Source organism: Pelobates fuscus, chromosome 3, assembly GCF_036172605.1.
Source record: "Pelobates fuscus isolate aPelFus1 chromosome 3, aPelFus1.pri, whole genome shotgun sequence".
Classification (NCBI taxonomy): domain Eukaryota; kingdom Metazoa; phylum Chordata; class Amphibia; order Anura; family Pelobatidae; genus Pelobates; species Pelobates fuscus.
Window position 1 is genome coordinate 102,257,060 of NC_086319.1, and position 24,959 is coordinate 102,282,018.

Below are 24,959 nucleotides of genomic sequence, written 5' to 3' on the forward strand. Positions count from 1 at the left end.
TTAAATGCATTTCTTTGAGGTGGTGCTGAAAGGCGAAGCCGGCGTTTGACCCCGTCCAAGCCCCGCCTCCTTGCAGATTTCAGCCAATTGGCTAAAAATATAAAATTCTGATAATGTCAGCAAATGGGTGGATTGGGGGCGAAATATAGAATAGTAAAGTGAAGTATGGAGAAGTATAGAGTGCGGAATATACTTTTCGATTTTGGGAGCTCTTGAAAGCTCCACTTACATGAGCATGTATTCTTTTGGGTTCCCTTGGTCTCATTCAGCAGTCTGGGATTTTGAAATACTGTGTCCGGGAGTACTAGAAATACTGAGACCAAGGGAACCAACAAGAATCCAGAAGCGGGGATTGTACCGCTCACGCTCATACAAGTGGAGCTTCCAAAATCTATGTGTTCCTTACTTATGTTTCAATTTTACTAGAAATACTGCACTATATATTCATTTTTTTTCCAATCTGTTAAATATATCATAAGAAATACTGTAAGGCACTACCCCTTCCATCCTGTACAAGCAAATTACATTCATCCAGAAAGAGGAGAGACTCCGGATCATGTGTTCGAGCTGCCTACTCTAATCTAATACAACTGGAGCACTGAAACGTCATATAGACTACCTATTGCATATATTGTTACCTAAAATGATTTACCTCTCATTTCACGCATTCGTTTGTTCTAGTAAACGTTCAGTGTGTCTTTCCTATACTACCTTTATTACTAATTACAAATTTTTTTTCTCTCCCTGTTTTTAGTCCTTGCGTGGGTTTTTCCCCTTCTTTTTTGGCTGTGAAATCCCCTTCTATTTTCCCTCGCTTCAACCATCCTTTCACAAAATAGTGTAAACAAATGTTAATGACATAAGAACCCATTTCCTTATTCCAAGTACAGTTCTGGCCTTTTGGCTGCTGCATTTGTTTGCAGAGGCTCATTTTTTTTTTTTTCCTGCGCTCTCTTTAAACATTACTGGCTTAATAATATCCTGAAATAATAATCATGGACTCTGATCCCTTTTCAGAAAAGATTTAGTAGAACCTGGCTCACGCGTCCACTTTCTGGGAGGGGCCTGGTGCCACATTCCATCAAGAAAAGTTACATAAGCTGGTTACGTGCCAAGCTTCTACCAAGTCTGGCGTTGCGTGCAACCGCAGGGAATGACCGAACATGAAAATATAGAAGCTTACAAATTGAGGACAAATGAGAAGAATCATTTAGCCCACCAAGTGTGCCCATTTGATTTAATGAAAAAATACTTACAGAAAATTAAATGGAAGTATTAAAACATGATCTTTAATTTTAAATGGGTGACCGTGCTGTGCTGTGTAACATAAATGGCACTCATACATCAAAGTGTCACAGTAACTCCGAACTGAAAGGAGATGTTTTAACTCCGTAATGAGGTTATGGTATGTTATTTATAGCACTAGTTAAAGATTCCTGAGTCGACAAGAGAGCCAACGATGAGAATTACAAATCATACCGTGTAACTGGGCAATTCAGCAACTGGAAATACATTTTTTTTATTTTATTTATTTTCAAATATTTTTTTTATTAATAATTAAACAAGTGTACACTAACACAAAATGCATTACAATGAAATATAAAAATATATGAAACCAAAACAGGGATATACAAACGTAATTTGATGCATGCTAGCAGTTGAAGTGTAATCGTGTAATTTACATGGTGTATGTATATATGTGTGTGTGTGTCTATGATGCTTGACGTTTTCTATTGACCCCTATTTATTTACCCTTTTGCTTCATTAGTTACTGTTCAAACTATTTCTTGGGGTACATTATGGTACGTGTAAGAAATACTTTATCCATCCCTACTGTAAATAAGTGGACTTTTGCGTTTCCATGGAGTTGTAGTCACTCAGTTGTCTTTCTTTGAAAGGGCTTTTGCAATATTCCTTATCTATTTATCCAAATTCTACAGAAAAATATACCTTGATATTTTCAATCGGTTTCAACCTCACTTGTGTAATCTGTCATACCCTGTCTTGCATTGCTCTTCACCTAAAGCTCTCTCTCTCTCTGTCTGCCTCTCTCTCCTCAGATCTGTCATCTGCCAAGAGGAAGTTTGCTGGCTCGCTGAATGATTTTAAATTCCGATGCATTGGTGATGCTGAAACAGATGATGAAATCTGCATTGGTAAGCAGGCACTCTGACAGTATACTCTCAACCTACTACCCGTCGCTGTCCAAGGTCTCCTTATGAGAATACAAATTTCTGCATCTTTTCTCAAATGTAGACTACATTGGACTTGTCAACTTTTTTTTTTCTTCTTTTTTTGTAAATGCTCTTACAAACTAGAACTCTACCATCCTGTTCCGAATGTTATTTGTAGTATGTAATATACAAAAAGGCCACAATGCAAAAGTAAAAAGTAAATTTAAATAAATAATAAAAAAAAGAATTTGTCTTATTTGTGCGTATTTTCTTTCTGGAATCTTTTATATGCACAATACAGGTGCCAATGCTTTGATTAACTTGCTCAGTCTTTGTTTTGAAAAGAAAGCCGTTATTTATACAGAGCCCATAAAGTATTTAAAAAGCTGGCCGGGCCAGGGCATACTAAAACATTTCATCATCCTGGGTGGCACATTGAAACAGTAATTATTTTCTAAAAGTTTGTGCTATGTTACTGAACCATTAAGTATATGGAGCTTTGTAACAGAGGTGTAACTAGAAACCACGGGGGCCCTGGGGCAAAAAGCCCCCCCCTTACCCTCACCCACGTCTATCCCTGCCACCTCCCCTTACGTCTTACGTCTTTCCTCCCCCCCCGCCCCCCCCTTCACACACATGCAGACACACACATATACACACACTCATATACAAAATATTTTTGTCGCCTCCTGTTTCCTACCTTTTTAGATGCAGGAGGGTGATCTTACTGTGGTCCAGTGGTGGCTCAGCCTGATGGGAGTCAGAGTTCCCACTTTGACTCCCTCATCTCCTTCCTCCCGCACGGCTCCTTGAGGTTGCTGGGAGGAAGTGACGGGGCTGTCACTTCCAGTCTCTGACCTCAAAGGTGGCACGGTCACGCTATTAAAGTGCCGCAGCGCTGACCAGGCAGCCTGGAAATCCATAGCCATCCGGGAACGCCATAACATACGGCCCCAGCGGTTGTACTGCACCACACAGGGCCGCAACACATGGCGGGGCATCCTAGAGTGACTGGCCCAATCTCAGCTGTGACCGTGGTAGTTCTGCCACAGCTTGAGAGAACTGTAATATTTGCAGGCTATTTTAAATTTCAAGCATTTCTCCCTAGTATACTGTGTGTGTCAGTGGGCTCGAATCGATACTCTCTCTGCTTATCTATATATATATTTATATTTTTTCTTTTTAGGAAATGGAGCTATAGACCTGGAACCATAGAACAAGTACAATAGCGTGTGAACATTTAAAAAAAATTAAAACATTTCTTTTAAAATGTAATCTATCAAAATAAATTTCAGATTAGATTTAATTGATTTTATTTATCTACATTCCTTCCTTCTTTGGCAAGTATGAATCAAGATCAGGTAGGGGTTGAACAGAGGTGGGTCAGTGACACTCACAGTAGTGAAATGTGTTTGTCATTGCATCAAGCATTGATGCTGGGTTGACAAGGATCAGAGCAAGCCATCACCCAGAACCACATATTGGCAGAACATTGCTGAGTAAACTCACTATATTTAGACTGATCGAAAGTGAATGTTTCTGATCCAATTCAATCCATTTTCTGTCAGCTAAATTCTTAAAACCATAAGAACCAAATGTTGCAGCTTGCCATAATTTTTCACTTGCATCTTAAAATCCATTTATGCCACCATGGAATGCTCATTTTTGGAATAGGAGCTTAAAAGAAGAGCTTGTTATGATGACCTAGAGTCCTAGAAAGTCATTGGTCCTTAGGGGGCTAAAAAGTCATGCTTATACACCGTATTGTCAAGAATATTACAGTAAGGAAAACTGAATGGAGAAACAGACTGCAGCTTTAATGGGTGTTTAACAATATAAAAGTATTTTTAGGCAGGAAGAACCAGTTCAGATTTTGGAGAGCCCATGACAGCTGTCAATATTTTGCTTTACAACATGACTTTGTGGAATAAATGCTTATCATTTTGTTGGCTTTCTAGTGGAATTTGAAATGAAAACTGTGGTCAGGCAGGCACAGTTAAGGACTCCAACTAAACCGTTAAAGCAGTCAGACAGTTAAATTTGTGGAATACCCCTTTTCGAAATCACACTGAATTGAAAGTTGGGAGGATTCGACTTGGAGGTTTTCAATTCTAGGCCACAATTGTCAAAATTGAATTATTTTCTAGTTCAGCTATTTTTCCAACTTGACCATTTTGGCCTAAAATTTTAATTTCTCATGTCACTGGTTTAGTGAATGTACTAGTTTAATTCCAGTGGTCTGGATTTAGGAAGTATCATAGCATCTGGAATTATTAATCGGCTTCGATGTAAAAATATTAATCCTTGCTGAGATAATCCATGTAAAACTCCTTGTTGTGTCCTGCAGGTTTTCTATATTCATTTTGTTAACGTGTGGCTTCGCTATTCTCCACCTATATAAATAGTGGGGAAATTGGTAGTGACCGTTAAAGGGTTAAAATATGACTCTTGATAGAAGAATCACTCCTTTTGACAGCAGCAGGAAGTATTCCGTATTGCTGCCGTATGCCGACATCCCTTTTGGATCGGAGCTCATTGTTCTCATTTCCGTTTCAGCGCGGTCCCTACAGGAATTTGCTGCTGTACTGGGGAATCTTGAAGATGAGAGGACACGCATGGTAAGTGGTCATATTGACACCGGGATTGTCTATAGAACAATATACAGTGCAGAATAGACACGTCTACAACCACCCTGAGAACACTAAATATAGCCATGTGGTTGAAAGGTTAAATGAGGTGAAGTTGATGATGCAGACTATATAGCTCTCTCCTTAGAACACACATAGGACTTTAGAGCTTTGCCATTTAAAATAGTGACCTAATTTAGATCTGGTTTCACCAAACTCTGGCCCTCCAGATGTAGCTGAAATACAACTCCCATGAGTATTTAAATAGATAGCCAGAGAGTTGTGGGAGTTGTAGTTCAGCAATATCTAAAAGTCCAGAGTTTGGAGAACCCTGATCTAGATGGTACTGTAGACACCATGTATTCTTTCTCCAGTTTCTCTCCCTGGCTTCTCTGCTTAGCCAACTTGAGGGCCTGTGACCAGACATTTGTATATATCAACGTGGCTCATTTTTGTGCTATTAAGCAATACAATAAGGGTGATTACATGTTCATTTGTTTCATAGTTTAGCATGCCTTTTAGTTTGTTTTTTTAGTTATTTAAAATTATTTCTTTATTAATACAGATGATGATTGCATGGCAGTGTAGGTAAGGGATAACAAGCCAGATCTTGCATCCTTTATTCCACATAATCCTCTGCCATTTTAACTCATTTGATTCTCAGTTACACATAGGCTTGAAGAGAATTTTGGTAGTTGTAGTCTAGCATTATCTGGATCTTGTTGACCCCCCCCCCCTTTTTTTTTTTTAACTCTGGTCTATACTGTCTCACAACAAATTCAGCATCTTTTAAATCCCAGCATGATTTAAATTTGTCGGAGTTGCTGGATTTTCATCATCATTGATAGAATTCAGATCTTGTGTATTTCAGTATTTACATCCGAGAGAAACATTAATGCATTGGTGTACTTATGCTTGTGTGTATCAGATATATCAAAATAGAGAATGTGAGAACTCTGAGAACTGCAAAAGCTTAGAGAAACTCAATAGCTTGCCCTTCTGTTAGTCCTCGCTGAGGAATCAAAAATGCTTTGGTCACTTGTGCCCTACCAGGGGAAACCTATACCATTTGCATATCCGACTGATCCTACCTGTAAGGGCAGTCCAAATCCGAAATGCTGGCATGTTCCCTCGGTACAAGAGATGCTGCAACCCCAGACCATATATATCCAACAAAATGTAAAATAGTTTCATTGGAGAAACAAGGCTGTTGAATTTGGTCATAGTTTCAGAAGTCAAGTGTGTTGTGACTTTTGAGGTCAGGGGAGTGAGCATGGGACTGTCTGATGCTGGAATTTGGGATATATGGCTTTCGTTGTCTGGTGGAGGAATGAGTAAGCAGGACAAAGTAAAGAAAACACAAGTACAAGATTGGTATATCACTATGATTAACCACGTTGTAATTAATAAAAGCACTTTAAAAAAACAACAACTTTGCAGCAGTCGTAGAGTGTTTTTTGGTCCATTATTTGTTTTGGAATTACATGGCAATTAAGCATTTTTAGACTTTGGAGGGACTTGTATGTAGAGACAAATTTGATATTGAATGAGTAGACATGATATTATTTATTGACTTGGCTGTGTTAATTGTATCAGAACAATTTTTGTTAACCCTTTGCATGCCATCACACTTGCATATTATCTGAGAACTGCACAAATCTGGCACAACCATCCTATTTGCCATTTTTGATATGTTGGGAACTATTATGTTTATATCATTATTGGATTTAATAAAATAAATTCCTTTTCATATTGCTTAAAATACAAACCTCAAATATGGGGGTTTAAAAAAAGAAAAAAAGTCCCAATATGAAATGTTTAATTGGCTATTTTAGTCTAACAAACCCACATGAACCATTCCTGTCACCATGTGGACCAAGTAATCTTAGTGCCAGCCCTTAATGAGAAAAAGTTCTAGAACATTAAAAAGGTCAATGTGATCACGGTCTTCTGTTTTGTATCTATATCTAAGATCGAGAATGCTGGAGACGTTCTTATAACTCCGCTGGAGCGGTTTCGTAAGGAGCAGATTGGTGCAGCTAAGGTGGGCAACATTTTGATGCTAATGGCTTATTTTGACCAACAAAATGACACACCAAATGTAACTGTTAAGTTTTTTTTTTTTTTTTGTCCAGTAGATTTTGGTATATGTTTAAAGACCCCTGTATTTTGTATTTTTTTTTTTCTCCACCGTATTTAATAATAAGGATGTTGGACAGTTTAACTGGTTTGGACCGTTTAACTGGTCCAATGCGCTATGTGCTTATTTTTCATTTCTCCTTTTGGGTAGGAAGTGAAAAAAAAATATGACAAAGAAACGGAAAAATACTGCAGTGTGCTGGAAAAACACATGAACCTCTCCTCGAAGAAGAAAGAAGTTCATTTGCATGAGGTAAGTGTGCTTGTTAATCTCACGTGGTTCCCCTTTCCGTTAACTGATAATGATAGTTATTTGTAAGTGACTAAAAAGTAATATGGGTCAATAAAACAAAATGATAAGTGTGTGAGAAGTGTGCTCTGGGTTTGATTATTATTATTTGTTGGATTTTAATACAAAGTGTGTGTGTGTGTGTGTGTGTGTGTATAAATACAGGGGGCAGCAAAACAGATTAAACAGTTTTGACGGGTTATAAAAATTTACTGAGGTCTATAGAGAAGAACCTGTTTTATTTTTGAATTCAGCAGTAAATACCTTTTTATATTCATTAAGTTTTGAAAATAATGTCCTCGAGAAGGCGGCCATTAGCAGCAACACACTGTTGGAGACTATCTCTGAAGTTTTGTACAGCTCGTTCACACATATCACGGGGTATGGTGTTAACTTCTTCAATAATCTGCTCCCTTAGCTCTGGTAGGGTGTGAGGGCGATGTTTGAACACTTTTTTTTTCTTCAGATATCCCCCCCCAAAAAATTAACAAATGCTCAAATCTGGTGACCGCGCCGGGCCACCCCACATCACCCCTCAGAGAGACCAGACGTCAGGGTAACATTTCTTTCAAAACATTGAGTAAATTCCGGGCTTTGTCAGCTGTAGTCCCGTCCTGTTGGAACCAGAACTCTCCCCAATTTCTCTTCAACAATCCCTTCCATTCTGGGCTGCAGAAAACTTTCCAACATTGAGACATAACAATCAGAATTCACGGTCACGCCTCCTCAAAAAAGTATGGGCCTATCACTCCAAATTGTGATACGGCACACCACACCTTTAGTTTAGGGGAACGAAACGGTCTTTCATTAATGATTCGGCCGTTTTTTTGAGCCCAGTAGTGGAAATTATGCTTATTTACAGCTCCACTGAGATGAAAATGTGCCTTGTTGCTACTGAAGAAAGCTGCTGCGGGAGAGATCTGTGCAAGCATTTCCTCACACGGGTTTCTGCAGTTGGCATAATCTGCAAAACTAAATTCCTGAAACTGCAAATCTAAATGAAGAATCCTCCCCAGACTGCGATTTGACATTCCCAAAGCAACCGCATGCTTTCGAGCAGAACGTCCTGGCGACTGCTCAATTGCTGCTCTCACCACCTGCACATTTTCCGGTGTTCTTACGGAACTGCGTCTGCCATATGTACCTCTTCTAAGCGTGGCACCAGTTTCCTCCAACTGCCTAACCCATGACCGAATTGTTTTAGGAACGGCGTTGTTGCACAGAATGTCGAACGGTCGGCGAAAAGCTTTGCGTCGTGATCAGACTGGTTGTTTTTGTAAAAAAGCCCGTATGGCGAAGCCTCGATGTACTCTGGTCCAAACCATGTTGGCTACCGAAATGGGGTGACGGACGGAACACAATGAGACAACGTGCACCTGCCTCCCCCCACCACAGCCCGAGCATTGACCCCTCAAAGCGGCTTAGTCGGTTCTACTGCACCATGTATTGTCTTTGTTATTCCAATGGGAAGGTATATTTTCAAACTCGGTACTGCATAGTAGATTCTGTCACTCCATGTATGAAGAAAAACCAACCCATAATGCATAGAATGACAGACACTACAGTCCCGTGGTGCCTGGCTTAGCTCAGGAAAGCTAATGAAACTCCAGAGTGGTATTATCTGGCTCTTTGGCTGAGGTAGTGGAGTTTGGTAGAAGCATCCGATGGACCCCAGGTAAGAAGTCAAAACTTTTTTAAATGATTTGCATACTTATAGTGCAGGGGTGCCAAGACAATTAGGGCATTGTTACAGTAGTGGTTATGGTACTTGTTCCTTTAGACAGTGTCAGTCCCACCAGTCATGCATATTTTGAAACACATCATGTGGTGGCTTTAGTACATGGTTTATTTTGTTATATTTTTTTGAGGTTACGGGCTGCAGTGTGAGTCATAATGTGTAACATTACCAAATTCTGCTTTGATCACATGGTGTATTCTTAAGATGTAATAAGTGTGGTACGAATATAGATAAAGATGTGGTTTTACTTTGGGACCAGCACAGTTGTTAAAACACTTTGCGGATTCTCAGACCAGTAGTTTCTCCACAAGGTTTCTGCAAAATAAAAAAAAAATAACATTTGTTCTTCTATAAATGTCTCTTGTGGTAGATCAATTCTACATTTAGAAAAAAGCCAAAAGTATGCTTCTGTGTTTTGGGGGGGTTTGTGGTAGATCTAAACTAAAATAAATCCTGCTTGTATTAATTCAACAAACTACACTTTTTATTTTGATATTTTGAATTTATACCTTAAAATGGCAATTATTACAATTTTGTTTTGCCATAACCTTTAAAAGAACACTATAGTGTTAAGAATAGAAATTTGTATTTCTAACGCTATAGTACCTTTGTCACTTACTTCTCTTTCTCCTCTCCCCCAATGTAGCGTTGGTCTCCAGAGTTCCGCTCTGCCTCTTTGGCTGATATCATTGAGAAACTAAAGCATTGGGAGGCTAGTGTGTATACACTGCAAATGTGTTTTACCAATCAGATGTTCTCTCTATTATTTGATTGAAATAGTGGAGTTTTACTGCACTGTTTTAGAGGAACTACCTCTAGTGGCAGTATGACAGTCACTAGAGGCAGAATAACCCTGCAATTAAAACATTGCAGTTCTTGCAATAACTGTAGGGTTAAAACGGAGCGGGGGGGGGGGGGGGGGGCATGGCACCCAGACAACTTTAGTTGCAGAGACCACTTTATCTTAATATAGTCCCTTTAAAGGGATTCTACTTGTATCACAAAAACAAAAGCTTCTTACATAGTTCCTCCTACAAGAAGGTCCCTGTCCCTGTCACTTCTGAAGATCACTGTGTCTGCAGCTATAAGCCATACCCATTGCTAAAATTAGTCCCAGAAAGAAGCTAATGCAGTTATCTGCTTGTCCTGAAACTTTTATTGTGTGTCTCTACTGTTTGCAACCCTCCAATGCACCTTCTTTTACAGGATGCCAAAGCTGCTGTATCATGCATTCTTCCGTAGCTCCATTCACAAAACCATGAATGGAGCATTGCATCTTTAATGCTTAAAGGGTTACTTCAAGCACCATGGACACAGCTTTGGTTTGAAGAGGTCATGGTGCAGGTAGTATTTAGCTATGAAACTCTGCATATACAGAGATTAACTCCTCTGCATCCGCGTCATTGGTGCCTCATCCACCAGCACAGAACAAGTTTCAGACTGGCTAATGTCAATTCTGTGCCAACTTAAATGCATAGATGCTCATTGATTGGCTGAAAGCTTCAGCTGACTGCTACTAGCCAATCAGTGAGCGTCAGGATTGTTAATCCACTTACAAAGAAGGTCCAGAGCTCGGGTGACCTAGATAAGTGGGCAGACTGTTGAAAAACAAAAATATTACTGGTGAACGGGGCCATGGTATTTCTGGCATCATGCCCACCAGGGCCCCCATAAGGGAGTGGCAGCCAGTACTCCTGTAAGTGGCCCGGTAGGGCAATGGGGCCCATGTGGAGCATACCACATTCTAGTACTCCAGCAGACTGGGCCCCCTCAATGGAGCACAGTGACTGTCTGCCCCATATCTGAACACTTGCTCCTAGCTTTAGTAGAAGCTCCGTGGGAGTTTAGGAGTGGAGGCAGAAGTTTGCAGCCCTGTACCTGTCATTCACATACTCTAGAGAAGCCACTCTCCAACTGTAAAGAGGCAACCCAAAAGGAGTGTTGCTAAATAAAATATATGTTGTGTTAATATTGTGTGTGTTTACTATTGTATATGTGTAGAATTGTGTGTGTGTGTGTGTGTGTGTAGATTGGTGTGCTTGGCAGTGTGTGTAGTATGGTATGTGGGTGTAGTAATGTATGGAGCTGGGTGTGTCAAGCAATGCATTTATGTGTAGTAGGGTGTGTGTGTGTGCAGCTGTGTTTATATTGATCAGTGAGATTGTGTATGTTTACTAACAACAACCAATTGGCTAATACAGCTTAAAAAAGCAATACGAGCTAAAAAAGTGGGATAGCACATACAATATAGAGGATACAAAGTGGAAAATACAACCTGTATAACAGGATGTGGTCTTTAGCAAATTTACAAGAAGTATTGATAGTCTGCGCTTATCTCCCCTTTAGGGGTATCTGTATGCAGAAACTAAATTCGTTTCTGCATACAGATACCCCTAAAGGGGAGATAAGCGCAGACCATCAATACTTCTTGTAAATTTGCTAAAGACCACGTCCTGTTATACAGGTTGTATTTTCCACTTTGTATCCTCTATATTGTATGTGCTATCCCACTTTTTTAGCTCCTATTGCTTTTTTAAGCTGTATTAGCCAATTGGTTGTTGTTTGTATATTTTATGTTGAGTGAGTGAGGTACACTCTTGGTGATAGCACATTTTCACTTATGAGATTACGCTATAGTACAGTCTCTATATAATCTGTGTATGTTTACTGTTGCATGTGTGCCTAGCAGTATGTCTGTGTACGGCAGTGTGCATCTGTAACTGTGTGTACCCGACCCGTGTCTTGTTGTGTATGTGTGTGTCTATCCTATGAGATTGTCTGGAATTTGTGTCTGAGTGTTACATACCATTACTTAATGCAATATATCTATGAATGTGCATATTTATTTATAAAATATTTTACCAGGATGGATACATTGAGATTTCTCTAGTTTTCAAGTATGTCCTCGTCTTTGTCCACAAAACATTGCATTGATACAATAGCATACAATTTTACAAAAATACAATATACAAAATATATATTCAGCCATGACAGGTGCATTCTGTGCTGAGGTATATTGCCATAGATCTCCTAAAAGATTTTTAGATTGAATGAAGATTTGACTGTGTACCTGAGGTTATTCCTTAATTGCTGTGCTCTGTAGGAAAAGGAGGCTTGAGCCACTTTATTTCTGTATTGCGGAATGCTAAATATTGTGCTAGTACTGGATCGGAGGTTATAGGAGGTGGGAACAACTGGGGAGAGCATTCTACTCGGCTAGGGTGGGAGCTTCCCAGAAATGCTCTTATGCACAAGGCTGGAAAGATGAGTGAGTCGGGATTGCAGCGACAGCCAGTTTAGCTCATTTAACATGTCACAGTGGTAGGTAAAGTAATAACATTCTATTACAAAGCGGCAGAATGAATTATATAACTTATTACGTTTATTAAGGTGGGTTTGCGGTGCGGGTGCATACACTACATCCCCATAATCAATGACCGGCATTAGCATTTGTTGCACTATCTGTTTCCTTAATGTAGGGCTTAGGCAGAATTTGTTTCTGTACCTGGTACCTAGTTTTGGGTAACATTTTGAAGAGATTTTTTTCTATGTGAAGGTCAAAGGATAGGTTGGGGGCAACATACCTAGACATTTAAAAGAGCAGACTGCTGTCAGTGTGCTATTTGAATTTGTTCTGATACACAATTGTTGATTTTGTAGTTTTATGTAATTTAGGTACAGTTCCAAAGATCATTGTAACGTTTTCGTTAGTGTTTAGGAAGAGTTTATCTGCTATCCACTTTTCTACCTCTGTGTGAATTGATTTTGGGGCACAGAGTCCAGCTGCGGTAGCTTGGGATTATTAGCATAGATTAGTGCCGTCTGCATACATGTGTACAGTTGAGGCTTTGCAGACGTTAGGCAGATAATTTATAAATAATGTGAATAGCAGGGGGACGAGTACAGAGCCTTAGGGAACACCACACGAGACTGGAAGAGGGAGGGAAGCGCTATCAGAAATGGCCACAAATTGCAATCGGTCTGAAACATATGATCAGAACTAGGTTAGCAGACTATCACCAGTGCCTGAGTTTGTCATGGTCTACTGCGTCAAAGGCCTTGGCAAAATCAAGGAAAATAACTTGTTAAAAAAATAACTTAAGTCTCCTTGTTCCATGCCAATTTGGATGTCATAGCAAACTTTCAAGAGGGCTGTCGAAACTGAGTGATTTGAACGAAAGCGTGATTGATCAGGGGTCAGATAATTTGATTGTTGATAATATTCACATAGTTGCGTGTGCATGCATTTTTCCAAGATTTTTGACAATACAGGGAGCAATGATATCGGGCGATGGTTAGATACAAAAGTATTGTCACAACTTTTATGGATACGTACAACTTTTGCAGCCTTCCAAAGTTTGGGTATGTATCCTGACACCAGGGATTCATTGATTAGGATAGTGACCGGTTTAGCAATTGCTGGCGCACTGAGCTTAACCCCTTAAGGACCAAACTTCTGGAATAAAAGGGAATCATGACATGTCACACATGTCATGGGTCCTTAAGGGGTTAAGCAATGTTGCTGGGATTTGATCTGGTCCACACTGGTTTTTCATTTTTTAATTAAGATGTTTATTAATGACACTAACAGGCACAGGTCTAAAATTACATTTCTCTAAATGAGGCTTTTGAAGATTGAGCAGTGCCTGATCTTTATTTGCGGTCTGAAAAGAAGTGTAATTTATCTTGGCAACCAGGGTGGTAGCACATCCAACAAAATAATTATTAAAGGCATTTGCTACATCTAGGGGGTGTCGCAGTGTTTTGTTGCCTATTTTGACAATGGAGGGTTGGGAGTGGATTGTGGGGGTTTGTATGCTAGTTATGATTTTCCTGAAGTTTCTTGGGTTTGATGTTCAAATTTTCACTGAAATATTGGGCCTTTGCCATTTTTGTTTGTTTTGTGCATGCATTTTGACAGTCTGTAAGTACAGTAATCCTTCATGGACCAGTACGCTTGAACTTTGACCACAGTGAATCTCTAAACTGGTACATTTGAATTAGGTCAGCTGCAACCCAGGGCAGGCGTGTCCGTTTTTGTCGAACTTTACACAGAGGGGCATGCAAATTCCAAACACGCAAGAGTTCGGACTGAAAAAAAATGCAATTGCAGAGTCTAGATCTGGTATTGGACCTAATCTCTGCCATGATATGTTCTTGAAATCATTTAAAACGAATTCAAGATTAAATTTTTTGAAAGACCTGGTGATTATAATCTTAGGAGGGAATTTAGTGGCCTTTATTTTGTGTATGCAGTACTCTAGGCAGTGGTCACTGAAACTGTTAGAATCCAATCTAGCAAGGTATGGTTCTGGTTTTTAATCTTAATGCGAGTTGGGGTGGAAATTAATCTTAAACAGCGAACATGATTTATTATTGTTAGGATTCAGCCAATCAATATTAAAATCTCCAAAAACCAACAGTTCACTTTTTTAATTTTGAGCTACAGTTTTGAGCATATCTCTTTAGAGTATCTGTCTGGGAACCTGTGCGTTATCAGGCACCGCCAGTGGTCTTGTAAGGGGCCACAAGAATTTTGATTGTGGCTCTGTTGACCACTACAATTGGCTGTAATATTATGATGGTTGGAGTAATCCTTTTTTAGTGCTGAATGACATATTCTTTAAACTTCCAATTGAAAACCATTTTTTTTTTTAAATAAATGTTTTTGCTTACTTAAAAAAAAACAAAAAAAAAAAACTGCAATCAGTAGACCACCTATGCATGGGTGTGTAGTAAGTATATACCTGCAACTTGAGATGAGAATACTATATAAAACTTTAGAGTCAACGAGACATCTGGGGTAGCCCAGTGCATTACAGCATATTGTTAGGCTTGCTTCAGGTAGTCTCTGCCATGCTATGAGTGTCCTTGGGTTTGCGTGGGACGAAAGGGGTCACTCCTTCAGGGTTCCAACGGTGGTTTGGCCAGCTTGTTCCCGCGGTCTCAGCTGAGTGTAAAGTATCCTGCCATAGTTCTAGGGTGGGCAGCAGAGATACCGCTTCTTGTAGGTCATGGATCTTGTGTTTGTCGTCCCTGCGTAGTATCAGCAGCCATTTGTACCTCAGTCCTTTCTTCTGTTGGAGCGCTGTGAATGTCTTAAGTGACGTCCGCCAGGCCAGTGTGCCCCCAGTGAGGACTGTATAGAAGGTTAATTCCATTGATTCTAATTTATAGGGCGAGCAGTCCCTGGTTGCTGCCGTCACAGCTGCTATATCTGTGTGTTGTTGGAACTTTAATATGAGATCCCGGGGCACCGAACTCTGTGCTTTAGCCGGTTTCGAGGCTCGGAAGAAGCCGTCCAGGTGGACATTCTTATCTTGTCTTGGAGTCAACAGGGTCACTACAAAGCGTCTCAGGACATGTGGCATTTCTTCTGTTGGGATGTTCCCCGGATCTTCAGATTATTAGCCCAGCGTGGGACCTCCAAGGCCGCAAAGCAGCGTTCTTGCGCCTCGTTTTGTCGCTGGAGCTCTCGGACCTCTTGCTGTATCGTAGGAATGTGGTCCGTGCAGGCACTGGATGTGGACTCTAAGGCTCCCATTCGGCCCGTCAAGCTGTGTATGTCGGCCCGGAGCGTGGCAACATCTGTCTGGAGCGCCCTCTGCAAATCCGCGAGGAGCGATTTCAGGACTGTGGCAGTCACAGGTGAGTTATCTGTTTCCTTGACGACTGGTGTCCGTCTCTGTGCCGGAGATATGTCTGCCTCTTCACCCTCCGAGGAGAGGTTGTCTGACGACTTGTAGTAATTTTCAGGGTAGTCGGACATTTTGGGCCCAGTAGCCTCGCATGTTTGGTCTCGTTTTTTTATTTTTTTGACCCATCTTGTCCAGCAGTCACCATCCACTCCAGGTATGACCCTAGAAAGCAGTTTGGTCGGTCCAAATTGGTTGTTTTGGGTCCAAGATTGCAGGAGCTCATGTGCCATTCAACTGTTCTGCTCAGTTGCTGAACTCCGTCCCCTTTTTTGCTTATTTTTTTTTTAAAATCTTTATTTTTGTTGTGCATGGTGTAACAATATGCTTACGCATGGGGGGCGGCAGGGTGATGCGGGTAGGTCAGAGCCTTCGTCCGGCACCAGGCCTTTGTGGAGGGCCGCATCAGTGGACCACAGGCTCGGTGCCTTTTCGAGTCTGAGACTTTTCCATATGGGGCGCAGTGAGAGACCCAGGTGGACATGCGCCGCCAGCGGCGGGCGGTCTTTCTGCGTGGTGGCCAATGCTTTGGAGGCTTTCTCCTTAAGACCCTCAGCCTGGGTGGGTAAGTAGGAGCAGTAGCTGATGTGGGGTTGTTATCGGTGCCCGGGGACAGTCGTTTCTGCTCCCGCCTGTCTCTGTCCTTCTCCCTCTCCGTGAGGGCTGTTTGCGGGCTAGTGTTGCCCAGAAGCGTTGGAAGCTCTTTTCGATCCGCATGAGTATATACTCCACCGCTGGGCAGCAGTCTCCGCCATGTGGCGTGGGTGTAGGAGGTGGATTAGGCCCCTCCGCCATCTTGTAATGGACTCTGCTTAAAGTGGAGGAGCTGCGCCGGGAGACCAGTGGCTGTGGATGTGAGGTTTCGCTTATTGGGACCAGGGGGGTGCCCAATACTTCGGGTGCTGCTTGCTTTGGTGAGCTGGGAGCGGCCGCCTCTCCCCTGCTATGCATTGTGTAGGCCCCAGGTCTCTGGTCCGGTGACCCAGCAGGCGATCTGGGTATGCAAGGTGTCCTCCCGTTCCCCATTGTTTGTATTGCAAGGTGAGGTAAGTTGGGGTTCAGGAATCAAGCAGTTTTTCTCTGTTTTTTTTGTCAAATCGGATCCAGGCTCAGGAGCTCACAGATAGTGTCTGTTCAGCTCCCCAGTCAGGCCCCGCCCCTATTTGCTTATTTTTACAGAAGGAACTCTTAAGTGTTTCAATAATGAAAAATAATTTACAAGTAGCTTATGCTTTAATAGTATATTAAATGCACTAGTACTGCTCTTGACGTTTCCAATACAGTGAAAACCAGTGTTTAAAACTGGTACGGTAGGTACTGTATTGCTGTGGGCCCAATAGTTTTTTTGTTTTTATATTTTTATTGCTAACAAAACCTATTCAATCCAGTTTCAGCAAGACTGCATTTATTAAGAAACCTTTCATTTAATATCTCTGTATAAATTATAATACAATGGCTAACCATCTGATTCGCTACTAGGTAAACGTGAACAGAAGTCAGACTGTTTATATGGCCTTGATAAATGGTTACAGCTTTGTTTCCAATTTACAAGCTTTTGTATATGCTATTAAAGGAAATTGGCATTGGCCACTGTGTATTATTGAAACAAAACCTGATTCAGTGTGTCCAGGCCTTTTATGTTAGATTCCCATAATTCTCATAAGTTACGTGTAATAAACATGTAGGTACACTCAGAGTGGAGCCTGAACCAGCACAGAGGGACATCGGCACTGGAATAAAGTAAGTGACAGAAGAGGTTTTTAAGCCATTTTGCACCCCGGGGGAGGAGGGACACTGTAGAGCGATCGGGTTAGGCGCTATATACTAGCACTATAGTTTCAATTTCATTTTGTCCAGTCTGCCCAATGGTAATTGACTATGAGTGCTGGTAGTGAGATGTAATGGATGAAAATAAAAAGGATTAATGCAGAATTATTAATGTGGCTGAAGGGTTGGTCACTGGTTTCTGAGAACAGGCCTGGTTTATATCAAACCATTCCTAAACTACTAAAGTGAACAGTGACACCAAGGGATTCAAGCAAGATAACTATTATATCAAATGTAGTTTTTATTCCACTTGTCCACCATTTTTGCCCATCCCTCCCAAACAGCAATTTTTCATAAATAAATAGATTTAACTCTTTAAGAATTGAACAGGGAGACTACAGGGCCATGATCTATACATCCAAACCACTTCATTAAGCTCAAGTTGTTTTGGTGCTTACTGTTAATGAGGAAAAAAAAATACTGTCCCTTTAAGACTTTATAACTATGTACACCATCTTTACAAGACTATTGATCGACACCTGAAACTGCACAGAAAATTCACGAAGCCTGGATTTTAAAAATAGTTTTGTTAGTAATACGATGCTAAGCATATAGACTGACTCGTTTCTTTAAATCTCTAAAACATAGCCAATGTTTTGTTTCCTGTGGACACACACTCACTCAGTTTACACATGCACACTGTCTCAGTTCATTAAATTATAATTTTTTTATTATTCCTATGTAAAAAAAATGTGATTATCTTTTTATTTTTCAGTTTCCTTTTTTATTTATTTTTTTTTCAAATTAAATTTCTATCCAAAAATATATAACCCTGATATAACTACTTACAAGACAAACCACGAAAACCATTATCAGCATATTATTATTATTATTATATAAGAAAAGCCAGAATAAAAACAAAATAAAGGACATAATCTTTGATTCTCTCTTAATTATCCACCAAAGCATTTTACTTAAAAAATAAAAAAAATAAAAAAACAAACAAAAAAAAAAAACCACTTCGTTGATGATGATGATGAAAATGGAAAAGTGGAAATTGACAATAAACATTGTCAAAAAAAAACAAACCTGATTTAATTTCTTTTTGTAGTTGTAATTAATTTCAATTGTTAGTTTTTGTTTTAATAGCGTTCAATTAATATTTTGTGCCAGTGTACTGTGTAAAATTGTCTCTGTATGGAGTGTTCAAACTTTTTCACGGAATATAAAGAAATATCGTCCTACCCTTGCTTAGATTTTCAGGCTGTTTAAAAAAAAAAAAAAAAAAAAAGTTGTGAAATGACTTTATTGTATGGTACAAACCCTTCTTGCTCATTCCCAGACAGACTTCTTTATATCCCTTTATAAGGCATATAATGTGATGTTGCACTGTGCTCAACAGCTGGTGCAAAGTGAATTCCAGCTGTCCTCCCCTAGAACGTTATGGCATCGGTCACATTTAAAGGTCTAATCCCCTATTAAGTTTTGGCAAGTGGAAAGCATTCTTTGCTCCTGGAGTTATGTTTCAGTGCAGAACACAGCTTTGTGTGTGATTTCCTTCCATGAACGTGGATGGCCTGTGATGGCTCTGGGGTTGAACTGCTTGTAGATTAAGAAATGTATTGGAACAATGGGATTCAATGCACTGATGGGGAAAAAAAAATATGTGCTTAATACACCTATGTCAATATAAAAGTGAATGTACAGTAAGCACAGTGGATGAGCTGCATTTAATGCTGTAATGTAAATGTCAACTTCTTGGCACCTAGCTATGCAATTGCCTAGAAGCTTTGTTAGTTTGTGGTGTTCTTTATCTCTACTTTTATTTTGTTCCTTGTTACAGGGTGGGTATGTAAGGGTGACAGGGGGTAATTGCTGTATTCAGAAGCTGTAGACTACAGTCTCACAGTACCTGATTAAATCAATGGGATTTGTTTTGGGATGCTTAAGTTTGCTGCAGGATTGAGGCAGCAGGTAGAAACTGTGCAACGTCTTTGGATATTTATCAGGATAGGACAGGAGGCTGCTAGGTGAGTAGTAGTATATAATAGTGTCTTATACAAGGGGTGAGAGGATGCAGTGCTTAAACTTCAGTCATCATTGGTGGCAGTGAATTCACAGAAAACGGTCTGCATCTCTTAAATGGACACTACAGTCACCAAAATAACTTTTTCTTAATGAAGCGGGTTTGGTGTATAGATCATGCCCCTGCAGTCTCACTGCTCATTTCTCTGCTATTTAGGAGTTAAATTATTTTGTTTAGGTCACACTTTCCTACATGTGACTTACACAGCCTTCCTAAACATTTCCTGGAAATAGTCATCTAATGCTTATACTTTCTTAATTGCAAATTCTGCTTAATTTAGAATTTCCTATCTCCTGCTCTGCTAATAGCTTGCAAGACCACAAAGGAGCCTCCTTTTATGTAATTAAAGTTCAGTTTACAGAGCAGGAGATAAACTTTCAAATTAAGTTACATCTGGTTGAAAATGTAAACCATTTTGTTTTCATGCAGGCTGTGTCAGTCACAGCCAGGGAAGGGGTGGCTAAGGCTGCCTAAACAGGAAACAAAAGTGGTTTAACTTCTAAATGGCAGAGAATTGAGCACTGAAACTTCAGAGGCATGGTCTATACACCAAAACTGCTTTATTAAGCTACAGTTATTATGGTGACTAGAGTGTGTACCAAACCACAAGCCGTGTAAGTAGGACTGTCAGCACAGGGATTGTCACGTTTCTTTCTACAAGGAGTGCAGAATTATTAGGCAAATGAGTATTTTGACCACATCATCCTCTTTATGCATGTTGTCTTACTCCAAGCTGTATAGGCTCGAAAGCCTACTACCAATTAAGCATATTAGGTGATGTGCATCTCTGTAATGAGAAGGGGTGTGGTCTAATGACATCAACACCCTATATCAGGTGTGCATAATTATTAGGCAACTTCCTTTCCTTTGGCAAAATGGGTCAAAAGAAGGACTTGACAGGCTCAGAAAAGTCAAAAATAGTGAGATATCTTGCAGAGGGATGCAGCACTCTTAAAATTGCAAAGCTTCTGAAGCGTGATCATCGAACAATCAAGCGTTTCATTCAAAATAGTCAACAGGGTTGCAAGAAGCGTGTGGAGAAACCAAGGCGCAAAATAACTGCCCATGAACTGAGAAAAGTCAAGCGTGCAGCTGCCAAGATGCCACTTGCCACCAGTTTGGCCATATTTCAGAGCTGCAACATCACTGGAGTGCCCAAAAGCACAAGGTGTGCAATACTCAGAGACATGGCCAAGGTAAGAGGCTGAAAGACGACCACCACTGAACAAGACACACAAGCTGAAACGTCAAGACTGGGCCAAGAAATATCTCAAGACTGATTTTTCTAAGGTTTTATGGACTGATGAAATGAGAGTGAGTCTTGATGGGCCAGATGGATGGGCCCGTGGCTGGATTGGTAAAGGGCAGAGAGCTCCAGTCCGACTCAGACGCCAGCAAGGTGGAGGTGGAGTACTGGTTTGGGCTGGTATCATCAAAGATGAGCTTGTGGGGCCTTTTCGGGTTGAGGATGGAGTCAAGCTCAACTCCCAGTCCTACTGCCAGTTTCTGGAAGACACCTTCTTCAAGCAGTGGTACAGGAAGAAGTCTGCATCCTTCAAGAAAAACATGATTTTCATGCAGGACAATGCTCCATCACACGCGTCCAAGTACTCCACAGCGTGGCTGTCAAGAAAGGGTATAAAAGAAGAAAATCTGATGACATGGCCTCCTTGTTCACCTGATCTGAACCCCATTGAGAACCTGTGGTCCATCATCAAATGTGAGATTTACAAGGAGGGAAAACAGTACACCTCTCTGAACAGTGTCTGGGAGGCTGTGGTTGCTGCTGCACGCAATGTTGATGGTGAACAGATCAAAACACTGACAGAATCCATGGATGGCAGGCTTTTGAGTGTCCTTGCAAAGAAAGGTGGCTATATTGGTCACTGATTTGTTTTTGTTATGTTTTTGAATGTCAGAAATGTATATTTGTGAATGTTGAGATGTTATATTGGTTTCACTGGTAAAAATAAATAATTGAAATGGGTATATATTTGTTTTTTGTTAAGTTGCCTAATAATTATGCACAGTAATAGTCACCTGCACACACAGATATCCCCCTTTGATATTAATGAGTTTTTTGGGTTCATTGAGAACATGGTTGTTGTTCAATAATAAAATTAATCCTCAAAAATACAACTTGCCTAATAATTCTGCACTCCCTGTATATGCCTCCAAGCCTAAAGTTGACATACCTCCCCCTGCCTTGTTTTGTTAAGTCACATACATTTTTCAAATACAGTAAATAGGTGGGTGGTGGAGGTGATAAGTCACAAAGCTAGTGTAGGCAGGCCACTGTCACGAGGTCACTCCCAACCTCTAAACATAATAAACACAATGCCTGAATATAACTCCAGACTACAGGGCGCCACAACCACTAGAGTATATATAAATGCCAAAAATGAATAAATGACAATGGGTGGAAATCCAAACAATCCACTTTATTAGGAACAATAAATAAAATGGTAAAATATAACCTGCGCAATATATGCAGGAAAAAACAATACATGCATACATTTTTCATACTACTATTATTATTAAACCATTCTTCCCCTTAAATACAATATCAGACTGTCTTACAATCATAGTAGTACCAGACGTGTAGTGAACATTTATAAATCCATAGATAAATGTATGAGACATAAGCATTGGTGGGCTTCTTTCATGTCTGTCTTGTCCTATGTACATATGCGTGTCAACCGGTCCAGTGTATCTCCAGAGTGCCTGCCGGTCTCATCCAGTGGACATCTATCTGTCTCTCCATCTTATCTCATTTGGCTGCTTGTTTTTGATGTTTCTCAATTTGGGTGTAATGTATGACAGCCAAACTTTTACATTTGTATTTATTTATTTTTGCTTCTAGTTTACACTGGATTCTTATATTCTAGGCAACTACTAACTATTATTATTATTTATTTTTTTTATCATAAATTTAAGAAGTTTCCACCCTAAATTCTATGGCTTCAAATTACTCCTGTTTGAAATCATGATTCCTACATACAAGAGTTCCATTCCTATACGACTCAGCCAGGAATTGAGGCGTAATAAATACTTTATATTAATGTGCAATATGGAGTCAGTAGAAACAGATCAAAACCAAAATTCCAATAAATGACATTCTGTTGACAATGCGAGTTTGAGTAAATTGAATTGGTGGTCCTACATCGTACGCATTTGTGTTGGCTAACTCGGTGCCACTCGTCCTATCCATCTCCATATGTTATAAGGCTGAGTGGATACTGATACATTTTAATCAGTTGTGTAAGCTCAGCAGTTTAAATTCCGTCAGATATCCCTCAAATACCATATGGCTTCTTGATAAAACACTTTTTTCTTTCTTATTGTTTTTAAGTCATCAATGGCATTATATCAGCTAAAAGTTGTTTTTTTTTTCAATTCTAGTTCTAACCGTGTGTATTTTCTGTTCAGCATTTCACGCACAGCATACTGCAGTATATGCCTGGTTTAAACCAGAACTGTCACTTCCACAGAAGTGACAGCTCCCCGTTCCCTCACCTCAGTATTTACTAATAAAGCAAGAGAGGTTAGTTAAACGAAACTCCTATTTCACCCACCTCCTTTCCACTTTCAGATTGTGGGCGATGAAATTGTCCTATGATGAGCATCTACGGAAGAGCTCTGTATGAGCGTATGCATGCCTGGTGTTTTTCTTTAGCAGTGCAATAGGCGTGAGTGCACTGTGCATGCATCACTGCAAGGGTTAACTAATTTACCTACTGTGCCTGTTGTACCTAGTACAGCATTGTAATCCTTAAAAAAAAAAAAAAAAAAAAAAAAAAAAAAAAAGTAAACCCTTTTCTGATAAAAAATAAAAAAAGTAAATACAATTTAAATTAAAAAAAAACAAAAAAAACTTTTAGCTGGCCATCTGGCTGTATTAAAGTTCTAAAACCTCTGTAGTAATATTACCTCTTTAAATCGTTTTTTCTTTTTTTAAAACCGTACTGACATCTAGTGGTGAAAGAGCAATAAGCATATTGTTAGCTTGTGCAGCAGTCAGAAAGCATGGCAATTTGTTTTGCATGATTGTTTGCTTAATGCAGCAAATAGTGGATGATGATTTTCAATATTATGCTCTGGAAATCAAATGAAAGTCTTTGCAAATAGCATAGGAATCTTGTTCAACTAATGTACAACAAAAATTTAAACCGATGAAATAAACCTAAGCTATATTTAGTTTCACTACTTGCCCTTGAAGTTACACATAAAATAAATTCAAATTCTTGCTATGGGGGATGGCCAGTGGAGTGAATTTCATGTTTTGTAGAATGGTGCACCATAAGCTTGCCTTTTTAGCCACTCCCACCCATTCTAGAAAAAATGCTTAATTGTCAAACATATGTATACAGCTCAGTCACGGACATATTTAAATTATCTGAACTGAAAATTAACTTAACACTTGAGGAGACCTATAGCACGTCCTTCCCAATTTCGGTACGACAGCCACAATTTTAAGATCCTCTCTTGCTGTCCCTGGTTTGTTTCCTGGTTTTGCTTTTGGGGACACCACGGAAAAGTCCAAAAAAAGTGTGGCGGGAGTGCATAGACGCGCTTGCATTATGCCAAGTGTACTAGGACCCTGCAGTCTGGTTGTCCATTAAAAAAGCTTCTCACTCTGATCTGTGTATGAACAAAGCTTAACTCATAACAGCTAAGTCTTTCTGTCGTGAGGGCGTGTGGCTAAAAAGACGCTTCTGGTGCAGCATTCTGCAAAACATTTATTTTATTGTGCAAAAACTATAAAAATTTGAGCATGCTAAACTACAGCTTATTAATGAGACCAAAGCCTATTAAATGTATTAAGTTTCTTGTATTCTGTTACTAGTGCCCAGAGTGTCTGTTTTGTTTAGTGTCTACTTTCCCATATTTGTAATACTGGTGCATTAACAAAAAAGACAGTTTTGCATCGGACATTTTGAGCACTTTACATAGTTTTGGCCTAGTATTCATATATATTATTTTGCCTCTAACATCAGAATATTTTACCTATTTTTTCAGGCTGATAGCCAGGTGGACCAGATGAGACAGCATTTCTATGAAGTATCCCTGGAATATGTTTTAAAGGTCCATGAAGTCCAGGAAAGGAAAATGTTTGAATTTGTGGAGCCAGTAAGTATTGGTAATTGGTAACATTTGAGAACATTTTCCATGGATATTTTGCGGCAAAAACTAAAGTAATGGGAATGTTTAACACGCCCACAAACATTTTCCATAGCTCCCACTCCACTCCTGGGCCAAAAGTCTGTATGAGGTAGACACAGTCGCGCAATAGAACAGGCAGGTGGACTTAAGTGGTTGCATAGAAGGACAAATGGGTAGACTTGCGCACTGACAGAAATTTGGTTAATCTGAATTGATTTATCCGAAAATAAAAATAATTCATTTAAACTGATTTGGGTCTGTTCTATGCTTTGCTTTGGCAG

The 24,959-nt window shown here is 39.8% G+C and overlaps 1 protein-coding gene across 3 annotated transcripts in view; it reads left to right on the forward strand.

Annotated features, from left to right (window-relative positions):
* ARHGAP26 (Rho GTPase activating protein 26) overlaps positions 1 to 24,959 on the forward strand; it is a 431,709-nt gene that overhangs the window by 96,592 nt on the left and 310,158 nt on the right. For all 3 annotated transcript variants that reach the window (XM_063447382.1, XM_063447384.1, XM_063447383.1), the window contains exons 2-6: positions 2,061 to 2,156; positions 4,731 to 4,792; positions 6,774 to 6,845; positions 7,092 to 7,193; positions 24,535 to 24,645. In XM_063447382.1, coding sequence (XP_063303452.1) covers positions 2,061 to 2,156; positions 4,731 to 4,792; positions 6,774 to 6,845; positions 7,092 to 7,193; positions 24,535 to 24,645 — 443 coding nt within the window. The remainder of the gene's footprint in view (positions 1 to 2,060; positions 2,157 to 4,730; positions 4,793 to 6,773; positions 6,846 to 7,091; positions 7,194 to 24,534; positions 24,646 to 24,959) is intronic.